This window comes from Notothenia rossii, assembly GCF_949606895.1.
Source record: "Notothenia rossii genome assembly, chromosome: 3".
Lineage (NCBI taxonomy): Eukaryota > Metazoa > Chordata > Actinopteri > Perciformes > Nototheniidae > Notothenia > Notothenia rossii.
The window spans coordinates 76,300,461-76,324,543 of record NC_136901.1 but is presented as its reverse complement, the minus strand read 5'-3'; the positions used below and the strand labels follow the sequence as shown (position 1 = coordinate 76,324,543).

The 24,083-nt window shown below is 40.6% G+C and overlaps 1 protein-coding gene across 1 annotated transcript in view; it reads left to right on the top strand.

The window, feature by feature from the left end:
- Nucleotides 1–24,083, top strand: part of trpc7b (transient receptor potential cation channel, subfamily C, member 7b) — a 47,991-nt gene that overhangs the window by 16,456 nt on the left and 7,452 nt on the right. Inside the window, exons 4-9 of the mRNA XM_079668968.1 lie at nt 321–485; nt 6,097–6,313; nt 8,410–8,643; nt 10,724–10,988; nt 23,098–23,293; nt 23,621–23,842. Coding sequence (XP_079525094.1) covers nt 321–485; nt 6,097–6,313; nt 8,410–8,643; nt 10,724–10,988; nt 23,098–23,293; nt 23,621–23,842 — 1,299 coding nt within the window. The remainder of the gene's footprint in view (nt 1–320; nt 486–6,096; nt 6,314–8,409; nt 8,644–10,723; nt 10,989–23,097; nt 23,294–23,620; nt 23,843–24,083) is intronic.

Sequence of the window (24,083 nt, the reverse complement as noted above, 5' to 3'; positions counted from 1 at the left end):
CAGGGATATCTCTTGCTAAATATTGAACCCCCATACTGCAGTCAGTCTGTCATATAAGCCATATCCTGGTTACGCTGCTAGACTATTTGTTTGCGTATCTGTTGCACATGCACAATGTGCTGCTGCTGTAAACAGAACCCTCAATAGATCAGTTCAACAAAACCTTCCTGAGGAAGGAAAGCTAATTTGTATGGCTTCCTGCTAATTGCTCTCCTCTTCCCCCTTCTTACTTTCTCCTCTCTCACATTGCCTTCCCTCTGTCCCCATCTCCTCTTTGCTTTCGACATTGATGTGTACTTATTGTCCGTCTCTCCTTCCAGTTTGTGGCCCATCCCAACTGCCAACAGCAGCTGCTGACTATCTGGTACGAGAACCTGCCCGATCTGAGGCAGCAGTCTGTGTGTGTGAAGACCTGGACGGTGCTGGGGGTCGCTGCAGGTCTGCCCTTTCTGGCTGTTGCCTACTGGATAATGCCATGCAGCAAGGTATGAACACACATACACTCACAAACAAGCAAACGACACAGAGTCCCCCCTGTCCCCTGATCTCCAGCTCTTTGTCCTACCAGCGCAACTACTAGCAAAAATCGATTTCAGCCTATTGAAATTGACTCAAGGTACTTCTGTGGCTTACTCTCTCCTTAGAGAATGTGTTGTTTTGGATTCACCTAAGTCACAATAGTTTAAATAAATAAATAATAAAAATGCACAAACAGCTCTCCACAAACTGTCGCTGCATACTTTATTCACTCTTCTTTACTGTGAATATGTCAAAAAGACTGTTCACTAAAGTTATCGGGATTATTTATCTGTGGACTATGAGAATAGACATAATAAATGGCAATCCAATGACTATCGGGGCAAAATACATTACTGTTATATGATTTTTAAAGGAACTGTTAAATCACTATTTGATTTTAGGACCATAAGACCCTCTATTACATGTTGTTAATACCCCATCAAGAATATTATAATCTGTAAAGTGACACACAGTCAGGCGCTCAGCAAGCTGTTATGCAAATCTACTCATTAACCTGGATAATCCTTTACCTCATCATCAAGTGCTGTGTGTGTGTGTGTGTGTGTGTGTGTGTGTGTGTGTGTGTGTGTGTGTGTGTGTGTGTGTGTGTGTGTGTGTGTGTGTGTGTGTGTGTGTGTGTGTGTGTGTGTGTGTGTGTGTGTGTGTGTGTGTGTGTGTGTGTTGAAGGTAGATTCAGAAGTAGTATAGAGGACTTTAGAGTGGTTCCTCTCTGGTGTGACTGATGAATTAGTCATTTTGTGGACTAAGAGAGTGAGAGCAGCTGGTGTCGAGTGTAAGAGACGATGGAGAGCAACACAAACTGCTTCTGATCACGAATACACCTGTGTATGTTAATTTGTGTACATGTGAGTATGGGTATATGTAATGATGAAGTGTAGTTCAGGAGGTAGAGTGGTTGTCTACCAATCAGAAGGTCTACGGTTCGATCCCCAGGCCCTGCAGTCAACATGACAATATACTTAAACCCAGTGATGGCTGCCGATGGCCAGCAGTATGTGAATGTATGTGAATGTGAGTTCCCCTGGCGGCACTTTGTATGGCAGCTTTTAAGTGTGTGCATTCATGTGTGAATAAATAGGCGAATGCTGTCACAGCCCTGTGAGTATTCGCAGCCAGTCTGCTATTATGTGACGCAGCAGGAAAAAGGTTTGAATCAATATTTAGGCATGTTTATTAATAATGTGATAAACAACAGAGACCAAAATAAATATTTAAAGGAACTGATAATGAAATAGATACATACTTAATTGCAGTTTGCAGAGAAGAAGTGGATGTGTTTTAGTTGAGTGTGTGTAGCTTGCCCTCCTAACCCAGACACTAGTTTGTCTCTGTTCATCTCATCAATTGCTCATCTCCTACAGCTCATGATGTTTTCCATTTTAAGGTCTCCACAACACAATTTTCAGAACCCCAAACATAATAGCATTTCATTTCAGTTGGTATAGAGATGAATAAGATATTCATATTTGTGTTGCACAAAAAAAGGCTAGTAAATCAATCAAAAGGCAGACAGAAAAAGCTGATTTAATTGCCTTAGAAAAAAAATGAGATATCAGAAAACATGCCGAGATTAATGGGAAAGAAACACACCTGCACACACGGCACCTGAGAGAGAGAACAATTATGAAACATTCTTCAAATATTCTTAAAAAATGACCTTCTGTCAGGATGCTCTCTTTAGAGCTTTAGAGCTTGATGCTTTTGTGAAGGAATAATTCTTTCAAAATGTGATTAAAATGATACAGGGAAGCTTACACTTTCCCTTGAACGGTCACCAGTTGTAGCATTTCATTATTGAATGAACTATTGCCGACTCATTAGTGATTCAGTCAGTGATGGAGGTTAACTCAAGAACTGTACATAAGTGCACTTTTGAGTTACTTGTACTTTATATATCGTTTTTATTATTTCCATGTTATGATACTTTATACTTCTACTTTACTAAATATCAAAGCTTAACAATATGCTATGATTGATACGATACAGCTGTAATTACTAGTTACTTTGCATGATGAGTGCTCTAGACACGCACACAGGTGTTTTTAATTGCTGCGGCTGATTCGCCCTCTATCAGTTGGTGAAGCTGTGAGTGAAGTACGTGGTTTATTTATTCAATATTTTTTACTTTCTTATTTATTTCTAGTCTTTTATTTTTTATTGTACAATGCCATGTATTTTGATGCTGCTGCAACACAAACATTTCCCAAATTGGGATCAATAAGGTACTTCTTATCTTATCTTAATCAAACTGAGCACCAATGATGAGAGTTCAACTAAATCCATAGAGATCTGACGGCGATGTCAAACACAGCACTGATTAGGCATCAGTGGTTATGATACCCACAGAATAACATATTATTATTGATTAACCATCCAACAGTATATTTGATAGTGTGCATTCTGTCCATCATCTCCACTTACAAAATGATTATGCTGCTTAAATTAAATCAGTCCTAACTAACCTATACAATTTAAAGATACGACATTTAAAGGGGTCCACTCTGCATAATGAGTGCTTTTACTTTAAATAGTCGAAGATCATGTTTTTGTTAATAGTTATGTACCTTACTAAAAACGACTTTTACTTGTAACTGAGTATTTTTATAATTTGGTATCACTACCTTTTCTTAATTAAAAACATCTAAATACATTCAATGCCATCTAGTTAATTATTTTCTAGTTGTTAATTAAGACAATGTCCTTAAGGGATAGACTAATGGAGAGAAAGGGAAACTCTTCACTTATGTTTAACATACCAGCTCTACTATTGTGCTTCTATTATTCCAGTGTTGGGCTACTGATAATAAGTAACAACGTGAGGTTGAGAAAATCAGCCTTCATATTCACCTCCACCAAGAAGGGAATGCTTTTGCCATGTTTAGTCTATCCTATGTCTGTTCGTCTAAGTTACAGATTTAGAGTTAGACATTACATTTACTTGTGAATCAAGTGTTCTAAATAAAAACATACTACATTCTCAATACAGAAGTTATGGGGTATGTTGTTGAACATTTTAGGACACACCAATTCTTTATTTATGGTAACTACACTAGCTATCACAGTCAGTTAGACAATGACACATTGCTGAATTTGATTTAATAATAGTCAATTAGAACATTTCTAAATGCCACATGCTGTTCTCACACTGATCCATCAAATCATTGTTTCTATTTCATTCCTGTTCTGCAGTCTGTCATCTATTTAATTTGCACAAGGAAAATAAATAAGAAATAGATGGAAAGGAACGGAAAAATGCATAACAAAAAGGGATAATGCATAATATGCTTACTAAGACAACATTTCACTTGAATGTCTCACAGGATGAAATGATTGAGTGATGACGATGTAATATACAAAAGAAGATCAGCTTCACTGAGACATGAACAATTTTCGAACCCCATCACTCAAGAGAAGAGATTATGACAATATGTCACATTTTGTAGAATACTGAACTAATGACTGAAACCCACCTTGAAACTGGGTGATTATACAGATGGTATGTGCTGGTGTATTGTAGCTTATTTTCAGTGACATAGCATTGTCTTATTTGACTTGGCCAAAAAAGTTAACACATACAAGCTTGTTAAGTTTCAATAAATTGTTAGAATCGGCTTCATAATCTGTTGAGCAAATGACATCATCTATCCTCAGCCCCTGGAGGAACAACTCCCAGTCATTGAGCCTGTCCTTCATCCTTCTCTCTGCTTATAGCTGCCACAATTTATTGTAGAGAGGGTGAGAAAGGTTATCTAAGATGGCACTGACTGTCATCCATCTCTCTGCCACTCCCTCCAAACCATCAACACTGCCGACCTTGCTGAACAGCTTTCTGAGACTGCTGACGTACAAGCCTTGTTGCCACCATTGCAGACAAAAGAGCAATGGCTGCTAGACACTGCTGCAGATCTGTAAAAATAAAAATCTGTTATTGAAGATGGCTATGGGCTATGGCTCAGGGCCAGTGGTGCTTGTAGGCAAGATACCTAACCCCAAACAGCTCCTGTAAGCATGTCTAAAGTTTTGAAGTGTATCCAAGTAGATTTAAATAAAAGGGTCAGTAAAGACAGCATTTTTCACCATGGGAATGTTGTCTATAATCACATACATGTCAATATAGGATTGCAAGTAAAACATATATTGGTTAATGGGATAGTGTGTCAGTTTTTTGATTCACAGTCAATAACAATGAGAACAAAAACATGAATGAAAATGTCCCTAATTATCTATTCCTATCAACTACAAATAATACAAACATTATAACAGAAGGTCTTTGTTCTAGATCATAAATGATTAAGGGCCGATATCTATCTGCACACAGTATATGTCAGGCTTGCTTCTCCCAGCTGGAAAGATGTTAGGGAAAAGTAAAAGGCACAGCAGCTCCATTTCTCACCTTACTTCTTTATTAACTCTGGCTGTGCTTGCTGCCAGTGGCCACAGTTTTGTTGGAAGAGTGAAGCTCAGCTATTGTCACCATCACACGGATACAACAAAGTTCTCACAGCAGTGGACCTAACCTAGGATGACCATCTCGTTTAGGCTGAGGCGTGAAATGGATCAGCCTTATCAGCACAGAGGCAGGAGGAGGTTCAGAGGAGGTTCTGCAGGGTTAAGATTCACCAGACGACTTCCTTTTCCCCACGGTTGAGGAGTGTGTGTGCCACGTGGACTGCTGTTACACTTCACGTGCCACTGTGCTTCCAGAGAGTAGTGGTATCCTGTGGGTAGTTAATATCCAACACAGCAGGTTTAGAGAGCGGCAAATGTTGGCATGTTAAATGTCTGTATGAGGTTGAAAGTGTGTATGTGGGGGGGGGGGGGGGGGTGTTTTGGCCTACTTTTCTGTAATAATCAAAAGGTGCTGGCATGTTTCACGCTCCTTGTGCAGACCACCTTGCTTTACCTTCTCCCCATATGGTGCATTTTCACAAACTCTGCTGATTGTTTGGCTTCTCGTTACCCTGGCATTATTTTCACATTCATGAATCACAACAGCTGCTGTTAGCCTGCTAAGATTGTTTTGAAGTGATGTTGCTCAGGTTTTGATCTCTGAGGGCCAACACATTGGGAACTGTCCATGAATGCTGATGTACCTCTGTAAATAAAAACAGATGTTTTGTTTGGCTGCAATTTTACTCTTGTGTATAGTCACTTTTTCGAACTGTTCAAAGAAAAATCAACTCAAAGATGTATCAAGAACCTGATTCCCTGACACAAAAACAAGTTGGTGTATTGGCAAACACAAATAAACACAACCATATAAATATTAATAATCATAATAATGTCTAAAGTTAATGTGTTTTGTCATTGTACTCCACTACAGTTATTAGGACGACATGTTCACCGAATGATAATATTCCAATACAGTTTTTACAGCCCCGTTTTACGTTGTGCAGCCCCGAATGTTCACAAATATATAAATGACTGTTGAAAGAAACATTACTAATCTCTTTAACCATCTTTTATCGCTTGTTCCTTAGTGAGTATTCGGCAGCCACACGTACACAATGAAACATGCATGTTATTATTGTATGTCCTCCATCTTCTCCCTCCCAGATTGGTCAGATCCTGCGAAGCCCCTTTATGAAGTTTGTGGCCCACGCCGTCTCCTTCACCATCTTCCTGGGTCTGCTGGTTTTAAACGCCTCCGACCGCTTTGAGGGTGTCAAGAACCTGCCCAACGAGACCATCACAGACCACCCACGCCAGGTGTTCAGGGTCAAGACCACCCAGTTCTCCTGGACAGAGATGTTGATCATGAAGTGGGTTTTGGGTGAGTAGTCTTATCACACTCTGGCAGTGTTTGAAGTTATTCACAGATGCAGCCTATTCAAATGCATAAGGATTTAACATAGTCAAGGCAGGTTTTCCCTCATGATAAGAAATAACCTTGATACAGTTGTGTCAAAGCTTTACGTTTCCTATTGGAGTTTCTTTATACATTTACTTTTCAAATCAATGTCGATGTACTTTATCAAGATGCAAGTTTATATTGATCTTATCACCAAGGTGATCCAAAGGAGAAGCTACAACGCCCATAAATCATTGGAAAGGGTCTGTGAACCTTTTTTGCACAACTTTGATATCAGGCAGAATTACAGATTAATGCAGCACCCAAGTGAATGAAAGCCAAAGTCAGGGCTAAACAGAATTATTTATTTATTATTCATTCCTTTGTATCTTCCAAAGATCAAACAGTGATGTCCTAGTTGGGTGCAGCACAGTTCAGATGTGTAAAAGCAGTGTCCATACTAAGTCCTTCAATAGGCACGGATAACATTTGGAAGTGGCTGAGGGAATATAATCTATGGCGTGAAAAAGACAGGAGCTCTTGAGGCAGACGGATGAAAGCAAAGGGAGGGGTGGAGTGTATGAAACAGATAGACAGCGGTGACAGAAAGACAAAGACAAACTCAACAGATAAATAGCCCATGGCAATATCTGTCAGACCTCAGCTGCCTCCCATCTGCTAATGTTCTTCCTTTCATCCACACACACACACACACACACACACACACACACACACACACACACACACACACACACACACACACACACACACACACACACACACACACACACACACACACACACACACACACACACACACACACACACACACACACACACACACACACACACACACACACACACACACACACACAATATCATTATGTGAGTTGTCTGTGTATGTTGGAGCGAATATGGTTCTGTTTGTATTTGTTTACGTGCAATGGCATCATTTTCTGCCTGTCCATGGCATTTCTTGGCAGCAGGTGCTCGCGTGTGTGTAATTTCTGTCTGTGCGTATGTTTGTGTGTGCGCACTGAATGGTGGCTTAGGTAGAACTGGGTAATTATAATTCCAGCAGCACGCTTTGAAGGCCCAGTAATTGTTACAGAGATGATACTGATCAGGGCGCCTTTTCAATAAGCAATGTTCTCCTTGTCTGAGCTCCAAATAGACAATTACAGAGTAGAAGGGATTTGAGTGTTGAGATGCACCTGAGCAGTTACAAAGTAACAATATTACTTTTGTCGGTAACAGAGTAGTGTAACGCGCTACTTTTATAATTCAGTAATCACACTACAGTTACTAACATTGCCCCGACACGCGTTACTTCGTTACTTACTAAAATCAGTCATAATCACACTGACAGACAAGAGGGGTTTCCGCCGCAGGTTTATATGTACGTAATCTGCGCGATTTGCGCGTCCACATCTCCACGTGCAGTGCTGCATAAACATGGCTGAGTCAGCGATAACTTTCGAGGGGTGGAGGTATGCCCATTATTTTGAGTTCGTCCGAATAATAGACAGGAATGTGACGGTGATGTGCAAACTGTGTCCAGGCCAGAAGCTGTTATCCACTGCTGTAAACACCACGTCAAACCTCAACAAACACCTGCAAAGAACACATGCTAAGGTGAAGCACACGCTATTTGTTGTTTGTTTATATCCCGTAGTCTGTTCTTCTTCTCTGTCTTCCGGTTGTTGCCTGTTTTGAATGACGAATACACACTACCGCCGCCTGCAAGGAGAGTTATTGCCACTCATGCATGCGCAGTTCGTACGTGCTCGGTGAGTAAAGTAACGAGTTACTTTATGGAGAGAGTAACGAAGTAGTGTAATATATTACTTTTTTTTTAAGTAATATGTAATATATTACATTTTTTTAGTAACGACCCCATCTCTGCACCTGAGCTATAAGTGGTGATAAATGAATGGTATAAGTGATAAGTGGACAACAACTGTGTAGATTTGTTTGAATGCCTGTGAAAGCCTCCATGTTATGTGTATCTATCCTACGTCTATATTCCATCTTTTCACGCTGTATCCATATGTTTGTTTGTACTTTCTCCCTCTAAAGGTATGATTTGGTCAGAATGCAAGGAGATCTGGACCGACGGGCCCAGAGAGTACATCATGCACCTGTGGAACGTCCTGGATTTTGGCATGTTGTCCATCTTTGTGGCCTCCTACACAGCACGCTTCATGGCGTTCGTGAAGGCGACCAAAGCCCAGCAGTATGTGGACCTGCACGTTCCAGACGAAGACATCAGCACCGCCTCTCTACCTGAGGAAGTCGCCTACTTTACTTTCGGTGAGCATTTATTCCAGGAATAAGATTAAAGGTTTTGAAAGGGTTTTGGAAGTTAGTTTTTTATCTGTCATCTGATAAGGTGATTCAAAATAAGTACCTCAGACAATGATTCATATCTACCTTCCCTGCTCTCTTTTTCGAATGGTTTCTAGAATTTCATCATGTTTTATTCGGTAAACTCATAGTTCAAGAAAATTATAAACTTTTACTTCACTTCCTGACAGAAAACAATTTATTAAAACCTGCTGCAGGTTACTGAGCTGTACTCTTCTTATGAGCTTACCAAGGTAACCTTCATCAGTGCTGTCATCTGGTGGTCGGACTCGGTCATGACACGTTAGTAAATAGATTTAAATCTTGTGTCAATTTTAAGTCCATCTGACTGCTGAGCTGTTCTCACTACTTCCCTTTATCTGCACTGTGCACACATTGTGTTACATGCATGTATTCTTTGTCATAGATTGTCAACAATTTAACAGTTGTTTTTTTGTACTTTATTTTTCTCTGTCTATGTCCTTGCCAGTAGCGTGGCGTGGGGAAAAAATTAGGGGAAGCCAATAATACGTCCTTTCTTTTGTGGTGGGGTGTGGTGGTCAATGTAATAACGTAACCAGATGAGTGATTACAGCACCCGGTATCATTTTACACACATTTGTATCATACAGATGCAGGACTTACACACGCCTGTTATCTGACCGACAGGTCCGCACGCACTCTCCAGCCGAAACTCTAATAAGCATTCATTCACAAACTAAATCAGGAGACCTTTAACGTTTTACGTCCGGTTCGCTCCTTTGTTCCTCGCTGTACAAAGCTCCAGTTTGGGCATTGGCCTGTCATCAGATTGTATTTGAGTTGCTGCTGCAGCGGAACTTTAGTACAATTATTTTTGATTAAATACTCAAAATCTCCACCCTCCATAATTGCACTTGCTTCAGTTGCTTGCTACTTTCTAACGGCGGTGAGAGTGGTGCAGTGACGCTATCTATCTTCTATCGATTAGATTTATGATTCGAAAATTATAAAAGTAGGGTAGACATGTGGATATTATCCGACTGAACAAAACGTGCATTTACCTAACAGGTTCGTTTTCCACTGACTTTTCTTCGAGCTATTTTCCAAAATCCTATGGAGAAATCCCATTGCTATTTTGTCGAGGGAAACTGGGCGCAGCTTACTTCCGCTTTTTGGGTCGCGTCACTGCAACACTAAATTGATGTGATTTGATTGGATTGTGAGGCAAGGGAAGCTAGCTGCCTCTGGCTTCCCTTGGCATGGCCCTGACCAATCACAGGTTGGCAGGGGCATGACGTGAGCCTCATCTGATTGGTCAATCCCTCCATTTTTTTTCACCAAGGGAAGCAAATTTCGGCTGGCCTCCTCTCGCAACAGAGAGTGCAATCTACTGTTTCACCATAACATCTAGAGGGGCGCTGTTTCACTCTTTGTAAAATACTAAATGAGAATGGGGGAGAGACGGGCCGGCAGCAACACACAATAAAGAATTTCCGAAACTAAACGAAGTGTTTTTATTTATTTATTCAAATTATAACTACAATCCGAAAAAACAGGGGAAGCCTGGCTTCCCTTGGCCTCCAGGAGAAAACGCCACTGGTCCTTGCTTGATTTTTCCTTTATGTATCTAGTTCAATTATCCTCTCCATTTAAATGTCTGACTTTTCCTCTCTAACTTCCATACCTATGTCCTTTATTCTCCTGTTGCACTTTTTTATCCTTTCTCTTTGGCGTCCATTTGTCTCATAATCTGGCCTTCCTTCTCCCTCATCCTCTTCCATCCTCACTTAACCCATCTCCTTAATGTACCCTTTCTCCCATCAAAGCACATGTTGTTAAAAATCAAGATTATGCTTTCTAAGAATGTGCATTTTGAAGCTGAACTTGCATACCAGATGCATCAGATTGTATTTAGTGTGAAATGTGAGCTAGATCAAATCCAAGGACCTATTTCCAATGTAACAAGTTTCCCTCAAAATCAGAGAATCACTCAACAATCCCGGTTGTATTATTGGGTAGCTTGACAGCTTTCTGCCGCTTGTCCTCCTTCTGTCTTCTCCTCCAGCCAGGAACAAGTGGCGCCCCTCAGACCCCCAGATCATCTCAGAAGGCCTGTACGCCATCGCTGTGGTTCTGAGTTTCTCACGCATCGCCTACATCCTGCCAGCCAACGAGAGCTTCGGCCCTCTGCAGATCTCACTCGGGCGCACAGTCAAAGATATCTTCAAGTTCATGGTCATCTTCATCATGGTGTTTGTGGCCTTTATGATCGGCATGTTCAACCTGTACTCGTACTACCTGGGAGCCAAGTACAATCCTGCCTTCACCACGTGAGTTATTTTGATATATGTATTCATTTAAGAAGGAAACATCCACATTCATTCCCATAAGTCCATAATTTTCATCTGCAGTCCCTGGTAGGCTGGCTGCTGGAGTATTTTGGCAAATGTGTGTGACTGTGTAATTAGATGATGGTTGTGTTTACATCCTCATGTCTCTATCATCTTTAACTATCTTACAAACATCTTAATTAACTTAGAAAAGGGAAACATATAGTGTAACTACATGATGGCCTCACTTTAATTGTTTTATACAAGAACTGTGTCTCATATACAGTCAATCAATATACAATCTTATTCAAAGTGTCTTCATTTGGTTTCCTTGCTCATGTAATTGCGAGATCAATAGAAATGGTCAGATTTGCTCCTTTCAGACTGTTTCCTGGGAGTATTGAATCCGCAGAGATCGAACTTTAATCTCGCTTTATGAAGGCAATTATTCTTTTGGTTAAATAGCTCCAATACGGTGATTGGGAATACTGGTGAGTTGTGTTTCTAGCTCACAGCTTTAACAAAGTAATGGGTAGAAAATGTAGCGTTTCCCCTGCAACATTCTTTGTTTCTTTTACCTTTGAAGAGAGATCTACTCTGCTCTAACTCCGACATGAAGAAGCAACCATTTCTAACTGTATCTCTTATAATAAGAGAGGCGGGAAGTGTTAGTGAAAAGTGTCAATGGGATAATCTGTCTGAGCTTTGGGAAAAATTAATCAATTTTGGTTTGGTTAAATGCCTAGTCTTTGATTAGAAACATCTTTATTTGACATCCTGTAATGAGGAAGCAAATCATCTTGGCCTATTGAGTTTTTTAAAATCCATTTCCTTTTAGATCGATATAGATGTTAATGAACCCAAAGAGCAAAAGGAGCTTTGGGACGCTGTGTCAAAGTTTTGATGCCAGTCCAAACTATTTGGTAAGTTTCTCTGAGAACTAAAGAGCTGGGCTACAGTCAGTGAATTTAATCGGATCTGAAACAGGATTTAACACGCCACCAAAGTCGTTGACAGTGATATGATGGAGCCCATTGTACCAAAAGACAAAAGTCGACCATCTGGCCTGACTGCTGACTAGTGTCAAAGGAAAGTTGATGATTGCCAAGGCCACAGTGAGCCCCATGGAGACAGTATCCGCGACCGGATGTCACTGGCTCAGGCTCATTCAAAGCAGTCACGTGTGGGAGATGCTAAGAGAAGTTCTGTAAAGCTCAACAAGATTTCATATTCTAACTGTTAACACATAGACTTCATTCAGCACTTTAGTAGACCTTCCTGAATAGGGTCACATTTTTCCAAGTCTATCCTTATACAATGTTCACTTCCCATACAACATAATTATTGAGAGAACAAAATCCAGTCTGGAAAACTTCCAATGGAAAAGAGAGTATTCATAGCTCTCATTACTCCTAAATGACCTTCATTTGAATCAAATAGTCAATTTCACATTGAACTGAGGATTTACTATGTATCTATAGGCTGCAGTGCCATACAGTGCCTTGAATATGCTCTTTTACTTCTACTTTAACATTAACATCAGCAGCGAGAAATTCAAAGTTCGTTCTAAGAATTTAACTGCTGCATGTTTACTGACAAGTTGTCGTGTCGTATATCAACCTGCTTGTAAAAAAACAAACCTATCCAAAATGTCACACAACACATCCATCTGAATATCACTGCCTCTCCCTTCTTCATTCATTTTAGCTTATCCTTGTTTCTTTGTTTTTCACATGAACTGCAGTGGTGATGGATCATTCTCTGACACAGTCTGATGTATGTTGGAAAGCTTTCCATTTTTTTTGGCTGCTGACAAAGTCTTTCAGCAGTTTATCATCTTTCATCTCAAATTGAAAACCCTCTCGGAGGTGTCTCCCTTATCATTATTAGTCTTCTCAGAGGAAGACATCTACAGATTTAGACAGATGACATTACACAATTTTGGTTTAATCCAATAGAGCAAAGCATTGGTCTGTATTAACGTTGTCATACTGTTCTCTTTTTCACTTGTTCATGTTAATTAAGTTGTTACTCTAATATGTTAAGGATCAAACGTTAGGGTTTATTATGGTAACACGTCCCCCACCATGTTAGAGCGATGGACAGATTCTCAACCAACTTGTACATTTAGTGGAGCATGATCATCATGCTGATTTGCATAATTTACATTACATGTATTTTATATCAGTGAAGAACACAAGTGTGACTTGAATTCTTGTCCTCAGATAGTTTTGTATTAACAGGCTTTCCAACCATGACAAACCGCCTCCAGGAGTCAACATCTGTCTCCTCATAAGCATAAACCTTCTGCCGTTGGCTTGTTTGCTGTTTTTGGTTTGGAGTCCTCCCAGTAAACCTCACAAGGAGTCTGATGCTTGCTTTATGACTGAGAACTGCCTTTTATAATAATTTACTGGTTCAGTTGTCTGTGTTTAATCTACGTTTCCCATCCACAATAGAACCAAACTAAATGATTGAATAAGATGGAGTCAAAATGACCATCGTTTTTATGTCTCTAGTTGTTTTGGAAAGCTTTGTAGTAAATGTGATGCCTTTTTCTTATCAGACATTCCCGGGCCTAACTGCTTGCCTGTCCATCTGTCTGCCTGCCCATTATTTTAATGTGGTTATGCACCTGCCTGTGCTGTGTTCTTTATGTCTCCTTCATACCGTGGCGTTTCTCTTTATCATGCGAACAACTAAACTTAGTCTATAAACAGTGTTACATCTTGGAAACGAGAATGTGTAGTATATCACACTTACAGTTCATATGCTACATAAAAGTAGATGGGGTCAAAGACCAGATGCAATAAAAAAAAAATACAATTCTATATTATAGTCCTGCACCCTCTGCTGTTTTATTTAAATGCACCAGATGTGTATCCTTACATATTCCATAACCTTGGAGGTATGTGACGCCTGGGAGCAATTTCCATGTTTATGAGCTGCTAAACATTCACCCCTAGATACAGAAAAATCTCTGGTCGTAAAAGGTGTTATTGGACTTCTACTGTGAGGACTCTTTACTTTGACCATGATCCTCTGCTGTGCATATACCAACACAGTCTCACGGCATTTCGTGTTATAATCACGAAATTAATCTATTGATTCGTGTTCACCAACACGATTTTGCCATTTTTTTCGTGTCACACAGAACGATTTTAAAAGCAATGTAAATAATAACAAATTAGAAGGAAAAACAGATTTAAACAATATATAGATTTCAGAATTCTGAGGCTCTGAGCCCCATTTATTTTCCTCGCGGACGGCAAAAAAACCTCCGACATTATACAATTTAAAATAAAAGGGATGGGGTTAGGCTTAGGGTAAGATATTGAGAAAGAAAATGTTTTTATGAACCACACAGCTTCTGCTCAAGACCCGACCGGAAAAAAAGAAGTGGTGCAGGCACAAATATACTACCAATAGAAATACATTGCTTTTAAATCGTTCTGTGTGACACGAAAAAATCGTGTTGGTGGACACGAATCAACAGATTAAATTAATTTCGTGATTATAACACGCCGTGTAAATGACGTGAGACTGGGTTGCATATACAGTAGTTCCTCTGCTGGGCGGCAGCACAGGGATCTTAAGCTGTGAGTTCTGCTCGGCTGCCCACATTGAGCCAAGGATCCAGGAAACCTGATGAGCAGACAGACAGAGCATGAGACGGAGTTAACTTACAGAAAGACAGTAAGAAACAGAGAGTAATGGCGTTGAAATAGAAAATCAGACAGATTGCGATCACAACCCGAGAATCAGACAAAATGAAAACTTTTCAAAAAGGAAAAGGACAAGTACAGAAAAGACCCCAGGCCCGGCATAAGAAGTGCCTTATCTTCTTCATCACACAGTCATTTCCATCATGAATTCAGCTTTGTACGTTGTCCCCTTATCACTTCTGCTCTCTGCTTCAGAACTCCACATCAAGGCTGGTTTCAAAAATCAGCGTTAGAACAGCTGTTACAAAAATCATATCAAATATAGCCTATTTATAGTCATACAACTTTGGCTGCATTCTTTGTCAGAGTAGTTTTTTAGGCAAGAACATGTCCCTGCATCTAAATGAGCCACACTGGTGTTCCTCTGACAGTTTTTCAATTTGCTTACTGAGCTGCTTAGAGAGATGGTTCGAGCATGACCGAAAGCCCCTCAGATTGTGTTGTTGTTGTGAGTCTGGCCAGCAGGGGTCAGTGTGGCTCTAAAGCCAGACCTGTCTGTAAAGTGGTTACAGAGCAAAAGACTTGACTCAACCTTGATGAGAGGCGGTATCGCATTTATTTTCATTTTGTGTAAATGTAGTCAACCCTCTTGTCCAATAAGTGTGTGGGAAAGTCTGTGCACTGTGATGCAATTGTGTGTCCCTGTTTGGTTTATGCATGTTTATTTTTACGTTACACTCATTTAATTTGTAGGAGTGAGATTGTTCAAAATAGCTATTGAGAATAGTATTGCCTGCTGTATGATGTACATAAATTGGGAATTTGCAGAAGCCGAATCTCCAGTCCATCGATCTTTTTTCTCCAAACATTAGCCTGTGTGGCTGTAAGTGTGTGTGCTTGTGCTGAGTTCTGTGTGTGTGTCTGTGTGTGTGGGCTGTGTGACTTTAACTATCTGACAGGGCATGTTTGATGGAGGGCAGAAAAAAGGGCTGATATTATGGCTCTCATAGAGGAGGATGAGGAGGGAGCCAGGTGTAGGAATTAATGATAGCCTAGGAGGAGCCACTCGGGCTGATGGACCGAGGGAGAGATGTGAGGGGACGGGGACAGGGGGGGGTACGGTGAAGGATCGAGGAAGAGGATAGAACTCCCTCTCTCATACTTAGGCTCGCTCACACAAGATATAACTCGCACACATATACACATACTTGCACAGCTGGATGGGGCTTAATGAAGACTGAGCAGTAATAGCCATACAAACCCAATCCCCAGGGCGCAAAGACTCAGACAGCTCTCTGACTCACACACTTTAAAAAAAAAGCAACACACGCCACATGGCCTTTGTTGAGTGCCCACGCATTAACGTGCAAACACACTTAAGCAGTGACACAGACAAGGGGCACACACGTACGCACATCCTTTGTCCCACTGTTTGTTCTTGCATAAGCTCTAACAGATGCTCGGGTAGACGTACAAAACATTTATGTGCAGATCAATTTTCACACGCTTATCAGGGTTTCCATTTGGACAGAAGTGGACCTGTCTATGTTTAGGCCAACAATGCATGACAACATCGCCCAGAGAGACAGATGGAGAGGGAGAGGACAGGGGAGAAAATAAGGATAGTTAAAATAAAAAGCTGTGTTTTGAAATAGTCAGTGGTAGAAGCTGGTCAGATTTTGGGGCAGAGAAAAAAGAAAAAGACATAGTGGGGTGTCAAGGACCTTGAGAAAATGTAGGTGAAGTGAGACCGGACATAATACTAAATAAATGCAGTACAATCAAAGGAACAGCTACAAGCACTGCAATAGCAAGTAAGGAAGATAAAGTCAATCGGGATTATAGGAGGATGGAGGGAATGAGGGAGGAAAAGAGGACCACAGGGAGCGATGTGTTTATGCAGGGGAGGGTGTTTCTGGTTCAGGTGTTTGTTCAGGCAAAATATGGGAGACCAGCCAGAATGCAGAGACAAAGAAGGGAGAAAGGAGGGAGAGAGGATGATGAGAGAAGGTCAGGCAGACTTAGGCTCAGCACAGATTTAGACTGCACACATTTTACATGTAACCATTTGAAAGATGGTAGGAATTAGCAAATAACTCTGATAATGTGTCAAGTATGCATAATCCGTGAGTTGTGTTCTTTCCAGCTGTTGATTATGTTTCCTCTTAACTGCTGTCTATGTTTTATTTTATTTTATTTTGGTTAAAGTTGTTAGAAATTAAGATGTTTTCTTGGCACTAATACATTCATGTTTGTGATTTGAAAGACACGATTTGAGCACTGAGACAATGCTGGGTAGACAGTAGGTATATCAGGTTCAAGCCAAGGACAACGCAGTGTAATGCAATGTGAATGGAGAGAGACAGAGAGAGAACAGTGATGCTAATACAGACAAAAGAGGAGAGGATAAATGATGGGCCACAGGAATGCAGCGATGAAGATTCAGACTTAAATATGAAGTTAAAGTGGAAGCGAAGACTGAGAGGAAGATTACAAAACAAAGAGTGTGTGTTGTTGAGTTTAAAGTGACGGATAGAGTAACTCAAAGTGAACAAAGGAGAGAATTCATTAGCTCTGAAGGTGTCGGGCTCAGCCTTTTCCACTCAGGCACATCTGAATGTCAAAATGAGGAGAGGAGGCACAATTACAATCAAGGCGAGACAGATGGAGATAAGAGCAGATAACAGGGGGGAAAGTGCATTCATTTACTGTGACCAATATGGGCTCAGTGCTTGGACAGTAGCTTCAGGATTTGTGCCATTTTTCAGTATTTTTCAATACATCATTTCATTATCATGACAAATGTCAAGCATTCAATTTCCTGCTAAATCTTGCTACAGTAACGCCAGCTCTGCCAGATTTAGCACTCTTTCTTTCCCCTGGCTCAGAGTAGATTGTTTTAATTTGGTTTTAAGATACGATAATCTGTTGATTATATTTTGTTTTCTTATTCTGAATCATCAGCTTCAGTATCTAAACTCAAATCAAATATCTTTAATGGAAAGCAAGTACAATATGGATCCATTCAAATTCCTATGAAAATAATCATATTTGTGGAGCACCTTTGTTGCCAAATGGTTGCAGCACAAGGTTTTGGACTAAGCACTTATTTAAGAATAAATACATTTTGGCCTTACTGTATATGCTGTAGTGTAGCGGTTTTCAAAGTGTGAGGCCGGCAGAAAACATGTGGCTGTCTGTGGAGACCGAGTCCCCTGCCTCTCCACCTACCTGTGTGAGTGCGGGTTTTCCGCATTGACTTTGATCAAAAGCTAGTACCGGTCAAGGCTGCAGCCAGAGGATGATCTGTGTTTATTCCTGTCCACATTGCATCCCCGCATCATCCACCTGTGCGCATCAGAGACGCAGACTCATTGTTCCCACTAAAGTAGGGGTGAGTGTAATAAGGAGGCAAAGTTGACGTTCAGTGTGTTGCCGGGAGCATATAATGATTTATCCACGGTGTTGAAAATGTTAAAAATGTTTTAAAAAAATGTTTGAAACATAAAGATCACATTTTTTTTAAAATATATTGTTTAATGTTTTAAGGAGGTGACGCTACTCAGCCAATCAAATGGGTGCAGTCAGTGAGTCAGCCCGATAGATTCAAACACACAGAGACGAGACAAGAAGAGAGAAACCGTTGGAGTAACTTAAAATGGCGTGCTCAAAAAAGAGAAAGGTAGACAGCGAAAACAGATTTCAATATTTGAAGACGTTTTCACAAAAGTCTGTCGGACTACCTGTGTGTCTGCAGGAGAAGAGAGGGAAGCAGAGAGGAGGGACATTTTGAATAACTTGCTAATGACTGAAGGGCAGAAGAAGTGAGAAAGCGCAGAAGGCAGGGAGCAGCCTTTCACAAAGTCTACATTTACATTTGACCAATGTGAGAATATTGCTGCACATTAAACAAAGAAGAGAACAAATATGAGGGGGAAAATAATGAAAACAACTCAAATATAAACCTTAGGAATAGATTGACAGAAATAGCTAAAAGCTCTTCAGATGAAAGATGTGAAGAGCTTGAGATAGGGAGGGAGGGTGATGCTTTGAAAGATATAAAAGCAATAGAAAAGTTAATATAATGAGAAAATCAGAGAGAGAGAGAGAGAGAGAGAGAGAGAACGACGGTGAAAATTAAAGTGTAAAGGAAGACAGACAGAGAGTATGTCACTGGGGGGCGGGGGGGTGATTTGGGTCGGTTGGTGATTGGGTTTGGACTGCTCCTGCAGAGCCGGGTGACTCACCATTCCCCCACACACAGATGCAGTGTGTGTGCGTGCATGTGTGTGTGAGTCTGTGTGAAGCGTTCATGCTGCATGCAGCCTATTGGGAGATGTCAATCTTAATAACAGATAATAACACACTGTCCACCTCTGTCTCCAGATGCAGAGTCCCTGCTGACTCACTGCCTGTTGTACAATGATATTACAGTATAACACACACACACACACACACACACACACACACACACACACACACACACACACACACACACACACACACACACACAAACACACACAAGTTTAAAATGAAATAATCTCATGCTTACATTGTAAAAGAAATCTCCCATTATCCAGTGCATCCAGTATCTCATTCATCTCACTTACAGGTTATTGCATAATACAAACATGTCCAGTACCTAGGCTCACATTAGCAAAAGACAAATTAAAATTAATCAATGTTTCTGATCTCCAAGGATGAGTTTTACATTTTGTATAATTGCACTCCCTCCCCGAGAGGCCTCTCAAACACATTTAGGTGAATGAAATAAGCCGAAAACAAGGTGAGCAAAAACAAATGATGGTGCAAAACAGCGCCGGCTGCTCATACATCAGCATTATCCATAGGGGAGGAAGACCTTCTGTTTCCAAATGGAATAGTTCATCTGGAAAAACAGATATCTCTTTCTTTTCGTAAATCATGGATCTTTTTTTGCTCTATAAGAACATAGTTGACTTTGCTGGTGCTGTAAAGAGAGTTAACTTGAAGTAAAGCTGCTAACACATAAAACAAATGTTGAATTATTATAATACTTCGGATCTGCCTAAGCCACCAGATGAACAGTGGGTATAAATAGCCAGCGGAGTGGTGAGTGTATAATTGTAATTGTGTGTCAGCGTTGGTCCCTGCCAGTGTCTAGTTTAATGGAACATTAATGTTGCCTGGAACCAAGCCCTCCATCATTATCTAGTCTCACTTCTTTTTTTTGTGAACATAAAAATGTAAATTGGGTGGGCACTCATACGGGTAGGAAGGAGAGCTGGGAGACAGAATGATTTGATTTAAAAGATAATTTGGATAGATGGTAATAGAGACCAGATAATTTCCCCCCATTTTTGTTTTGTTTCATTTTTCAAAGCCACAGGAAATCAAATGTATCTTTTAAGAGAGGCTTCAGATAAGAGACAAGACATTATTTAAGGAGGGAAGGCTGAAAATAACAGCTTTTCAAGGCAAGGCAACCAAAACCCCCACCCTCAGCTCTCCTGATTGCATGACAGGCTGCTGGATGTGTGTGATGTGAATATTGAGTAAGGAAACGGTATTGTTGATATCAGCTTTTGGTCGCTGCTAGTTTCTCAGCAATGGTCTGTCGCCTGGATAATTTTTAAGAACAACAAAAAGAAGAACTACTATTAACACTTGTGAATGTGTTCCTGTGTGAACAAGCCTCCAGTGTTGAAAGTCACTGTAATGTGAATGCCTCTGCATCCATTTTAACATGATGAGGTGGTTTCTTAACAACTGTCATTCTAGTTCGGAAAATAAATGTTAAAAATATCAGTTTAAAACATTGTTGGAGCAGTTAATTGAATGGCTTGTTGTACTTATTTATATATATATTTCTTTGTATATCTTACTCTGGAAAACTGGCTCATGTACTTACTTTCAGCAAAGTGCGGGTTCAGGGATAATAGGGATGAGGGCCGTTCATCTTGGTGTCGGGAGTTTGAGTGTTGAGTTGTTTCAATATACATGACCCTCATAGTAAGACAATGATTGGGAACATAACGTTTCAAGGCTTTTGAGTCTGATGGTAAAATCAGCGGTTCCCAACCTGTGGGCCGTGGCCCCCTAATGGGCTGCAAACACATTGCAAGTGGACCGCCAAATAATTTGCAAAACATTATGATTTGTGTGGAAACATTCCATTATTAAAGTTCTTTTTTTATTTGAACCTCTTTTCCTTTCCCTTTCTTGATCCTCTTTAGCAAAGGTCATTACAGTCCTTGACAACGGTCTGTTGTACTGGATTAAAAACGTGTCACATATTCTGAATTGACCAATCAAAACTTTATGTAGCCTCCGTATTGTTTATGGTTGAATGTGGGCCGCGAACATCTTTTAGATTCTAAAGTGGGCCCTGAGTTGAAAAAGGTTGGGAACCACTGGTCTAAATAGTTACTGATTTATAGTAAAAGTTAACTTTTTGGATGTTCAACATTCAGCAAATGTTCAAAGCTCTGGGTATAACCTCATGTATCCAAAGTGGGCATACTATCTTGCTACTTTCATACTTTCATATTATAAGGTGAGCAGATTTTCTAAATGAAGAACATGGAGATGTCCTTTTCACGGGAGAGTATGTGTTCGAGGGTTGAAAGCAGTTATACATGGTAAGTACAGACCGTTAATCATGCCACTCAGCTGAAGTTCAGGGACGCACAGAGAATACTGTCTGCAGGTAAAGCAAGGCCAGCGCGATGCAGGGATCAAGTGTTTCTAAAGAGCAACAAGAATGAATCAGGTTGTTCTATGCTAAATCTGGTGTGAAGAAAAGGCAGCTAATGGGTTTTCGTTATCAAAGTAATTACATAGTTTGACCTGTGTGTGCGTAGTTGGGAAAAGCATTGAATGATTTTCCTAGAAAGCAATGCATTTTTCAAGTACATGTGTATAAAGGCACCGCATATTTTTGGATGCTCTGCAGCTGACACACAAACAGGTCTAGTCTAAAACATTAAAGAGTGTGTTTGGCTTTCTGCCTGAAAGGTTAAAGCTGAAGTACCAAGAATCATTTCTGTTTTCATGTGTTGTTGTAAGGAGGTGAGGGTCTGTACCTAGTGTGTGTTGTGTCTTTTTTGCATGTGAGGTTGTATTTCTCGCTGCACCTTCACCCAGCTCTCTGCCTGTCAATGCTGTTTCTCTTTGAAAGAAGTTAAGTTGAAAGACAAACACCAACTCACACCAGGAGCCTATAGATGTTCGCTCCCCACAGCCTCCTTCCATCTCCAGCCCCTTAAGCAATCCACCCAGGCGGCTTCTTCCTCCCTACTGAGCCACCCCGCTGTCATTTCAGGCCCATGCCTTCCACTCATGGAATATTTAAAGACAGACATGTACCTGAATGTCAATGTTGACAGGTCTTCCGGCTTTATGTAGTTTCACCTTGGGTCGGTGTCAGGCTGAGCAGTGACTTTACTGTAGTCCTCCAGGGAGAGAACACTTCATTTTCTAAATGTAACAACATTTTCAGAGTTTTATTCTCATATGTAATTGTCAGGAGGAAAAGAAAAAAAACATGTAAATGTGTGCAACATTTTTAAAGGTGGGGTAGAGAAACCGGCTCGAGATACACTTTGTGTTATATTCCATGGAATGCTCCTAACTTCCCGAAAGCAATGAATATCTTAAGTGCTTTGACAAAAAATCCATAAGAAAAATATCATCTGTGGAAGCCGTAGCGCTGTAAAAAGCACGACCAATCATTTTAGCTGACCCGGCTAAAGCAACTGGATGGCCTACCTGCCTGTCAGCCTTCCATCTGTGCACAAACTCACCTCGTGCCCTCATTGGTCATGTGCGCGTTCGTGTGTGTTGGAGGAGGGGCTCTGTAAGGAAGTGGCAGATTTTTTCCGGCTGTGTATTTTCAAATTCTAGCGCCCTCAAGCTGGTTTCTCCAAAATTACCTACCCCACCTTTAATGTCTTATTATGAGTTTCATGGGTTGAAATCTGTCTCCATTCATCTTTTACTCCCAAAAAGGACTTTTCAGAATTGACATTAAGGTTTACATGGATAAATTAAGTACCAGAAATACCAACATGTTTTGTTTTTCCATTAACAGCGGTGACATTCTAGTTCAACACGAGACAAGGCTACATGCTTAATGAACTAACGTCTTTAAACCAAATGGTCTCTTAAATAATGAATTCGAGTCATTTCCTATCTTTTCAGATTTCGAGTCAACCTTGTCTCTGTGTGTCTGTGTGTAAGAGGGATAAAAGGGATAATGTGTTCAAATTGGACATGACTCATCAGCTATTTCATCAGTGCTACCCCATAAACTGCACCACAATAAAAGGCTTTTTGTGTTTGTGTATGTTCATGTGTCTGACTGAGAGAGCAATTAACCGCTAACACGTGGGCTTTTATGTGTATTTATTCACTGTCATGTTCTATGTTGTTTCTGCCACATCTTTCTCTCTCTTACGTTGCAGGGTGGAGGAGAGTTTTAAGACTCTTTTCTGGTCGATTTTCGGGCTTTCTGAAGTGATCTCAGTGGTTCTGAAGTACGATCATAAGTTCATAGAGAACATCGGCTACGTGCTGTACGGAGTCTACAATGTGACGATGGTGGTCGTCCTTCTCAACATGCTCATTGCTATGATCAACAACTCCTACCAGGAGATAGAGGTACATAAATAAGATGGTTAGTCGATTCGGAAAGGGTATGATGTTGTCAACAAGTCAATACGAATCATTGTATGATCACCTCTGAGCCTGCAGGAGAATTAGAGAGTGGGTTGAAATACCACCATCCTTACAGAATCAATACACTGAAAACCAAAAAAGGCACAGAATACAAAATAAAAGCTGGAGCCACACTGGGAGGTAGTCACAACAAAACTGAATCATCTAACAACTAGAAGTAATAAATAGGTCACTTTTTCTACAATCTGGTGTGTTCCTGTAAGTCTTCAAAAGCTCTGCTCATTTCTAATACTGTCTCTGTCTCTGCAGGAGGATGCTGACGTGGAGTGGAAGTTTGCCCGAGCAAAGTTGTGGATCTCCTACTTTGACGAGGGCCGAACGCTGCCCGCTCCCTTCAACCTGGTCCCCAGCCCAAAGTCTTTCTACTACATGGTCCTTCGCATCAAGTCCTGCCTGATACACCTCTGCAAGGCCAACAGCCGTCGCCATAACAACGAGCTGGAGCTGGGCATGCTCAACTCCCAGGCTAAGGTCAGTCCGCTGTTTGATTCCTCATCTCATGACGGATTGCAGAAAGAAACCCAATAATATTTTGAATACATTTCCCAATATGACAGGGAACAACTGATGGGTTGAGACTATATTCCAAAATGTGATAACTAATGATTTTCCAAATAAAGTCGCTGTGGTAACTTAATGATAGTGTTTTTCTTCACGTCATTATTATTATCTCTCTAAGTGCTTTGATTCAACTATTCCTCCTACAAGTCAA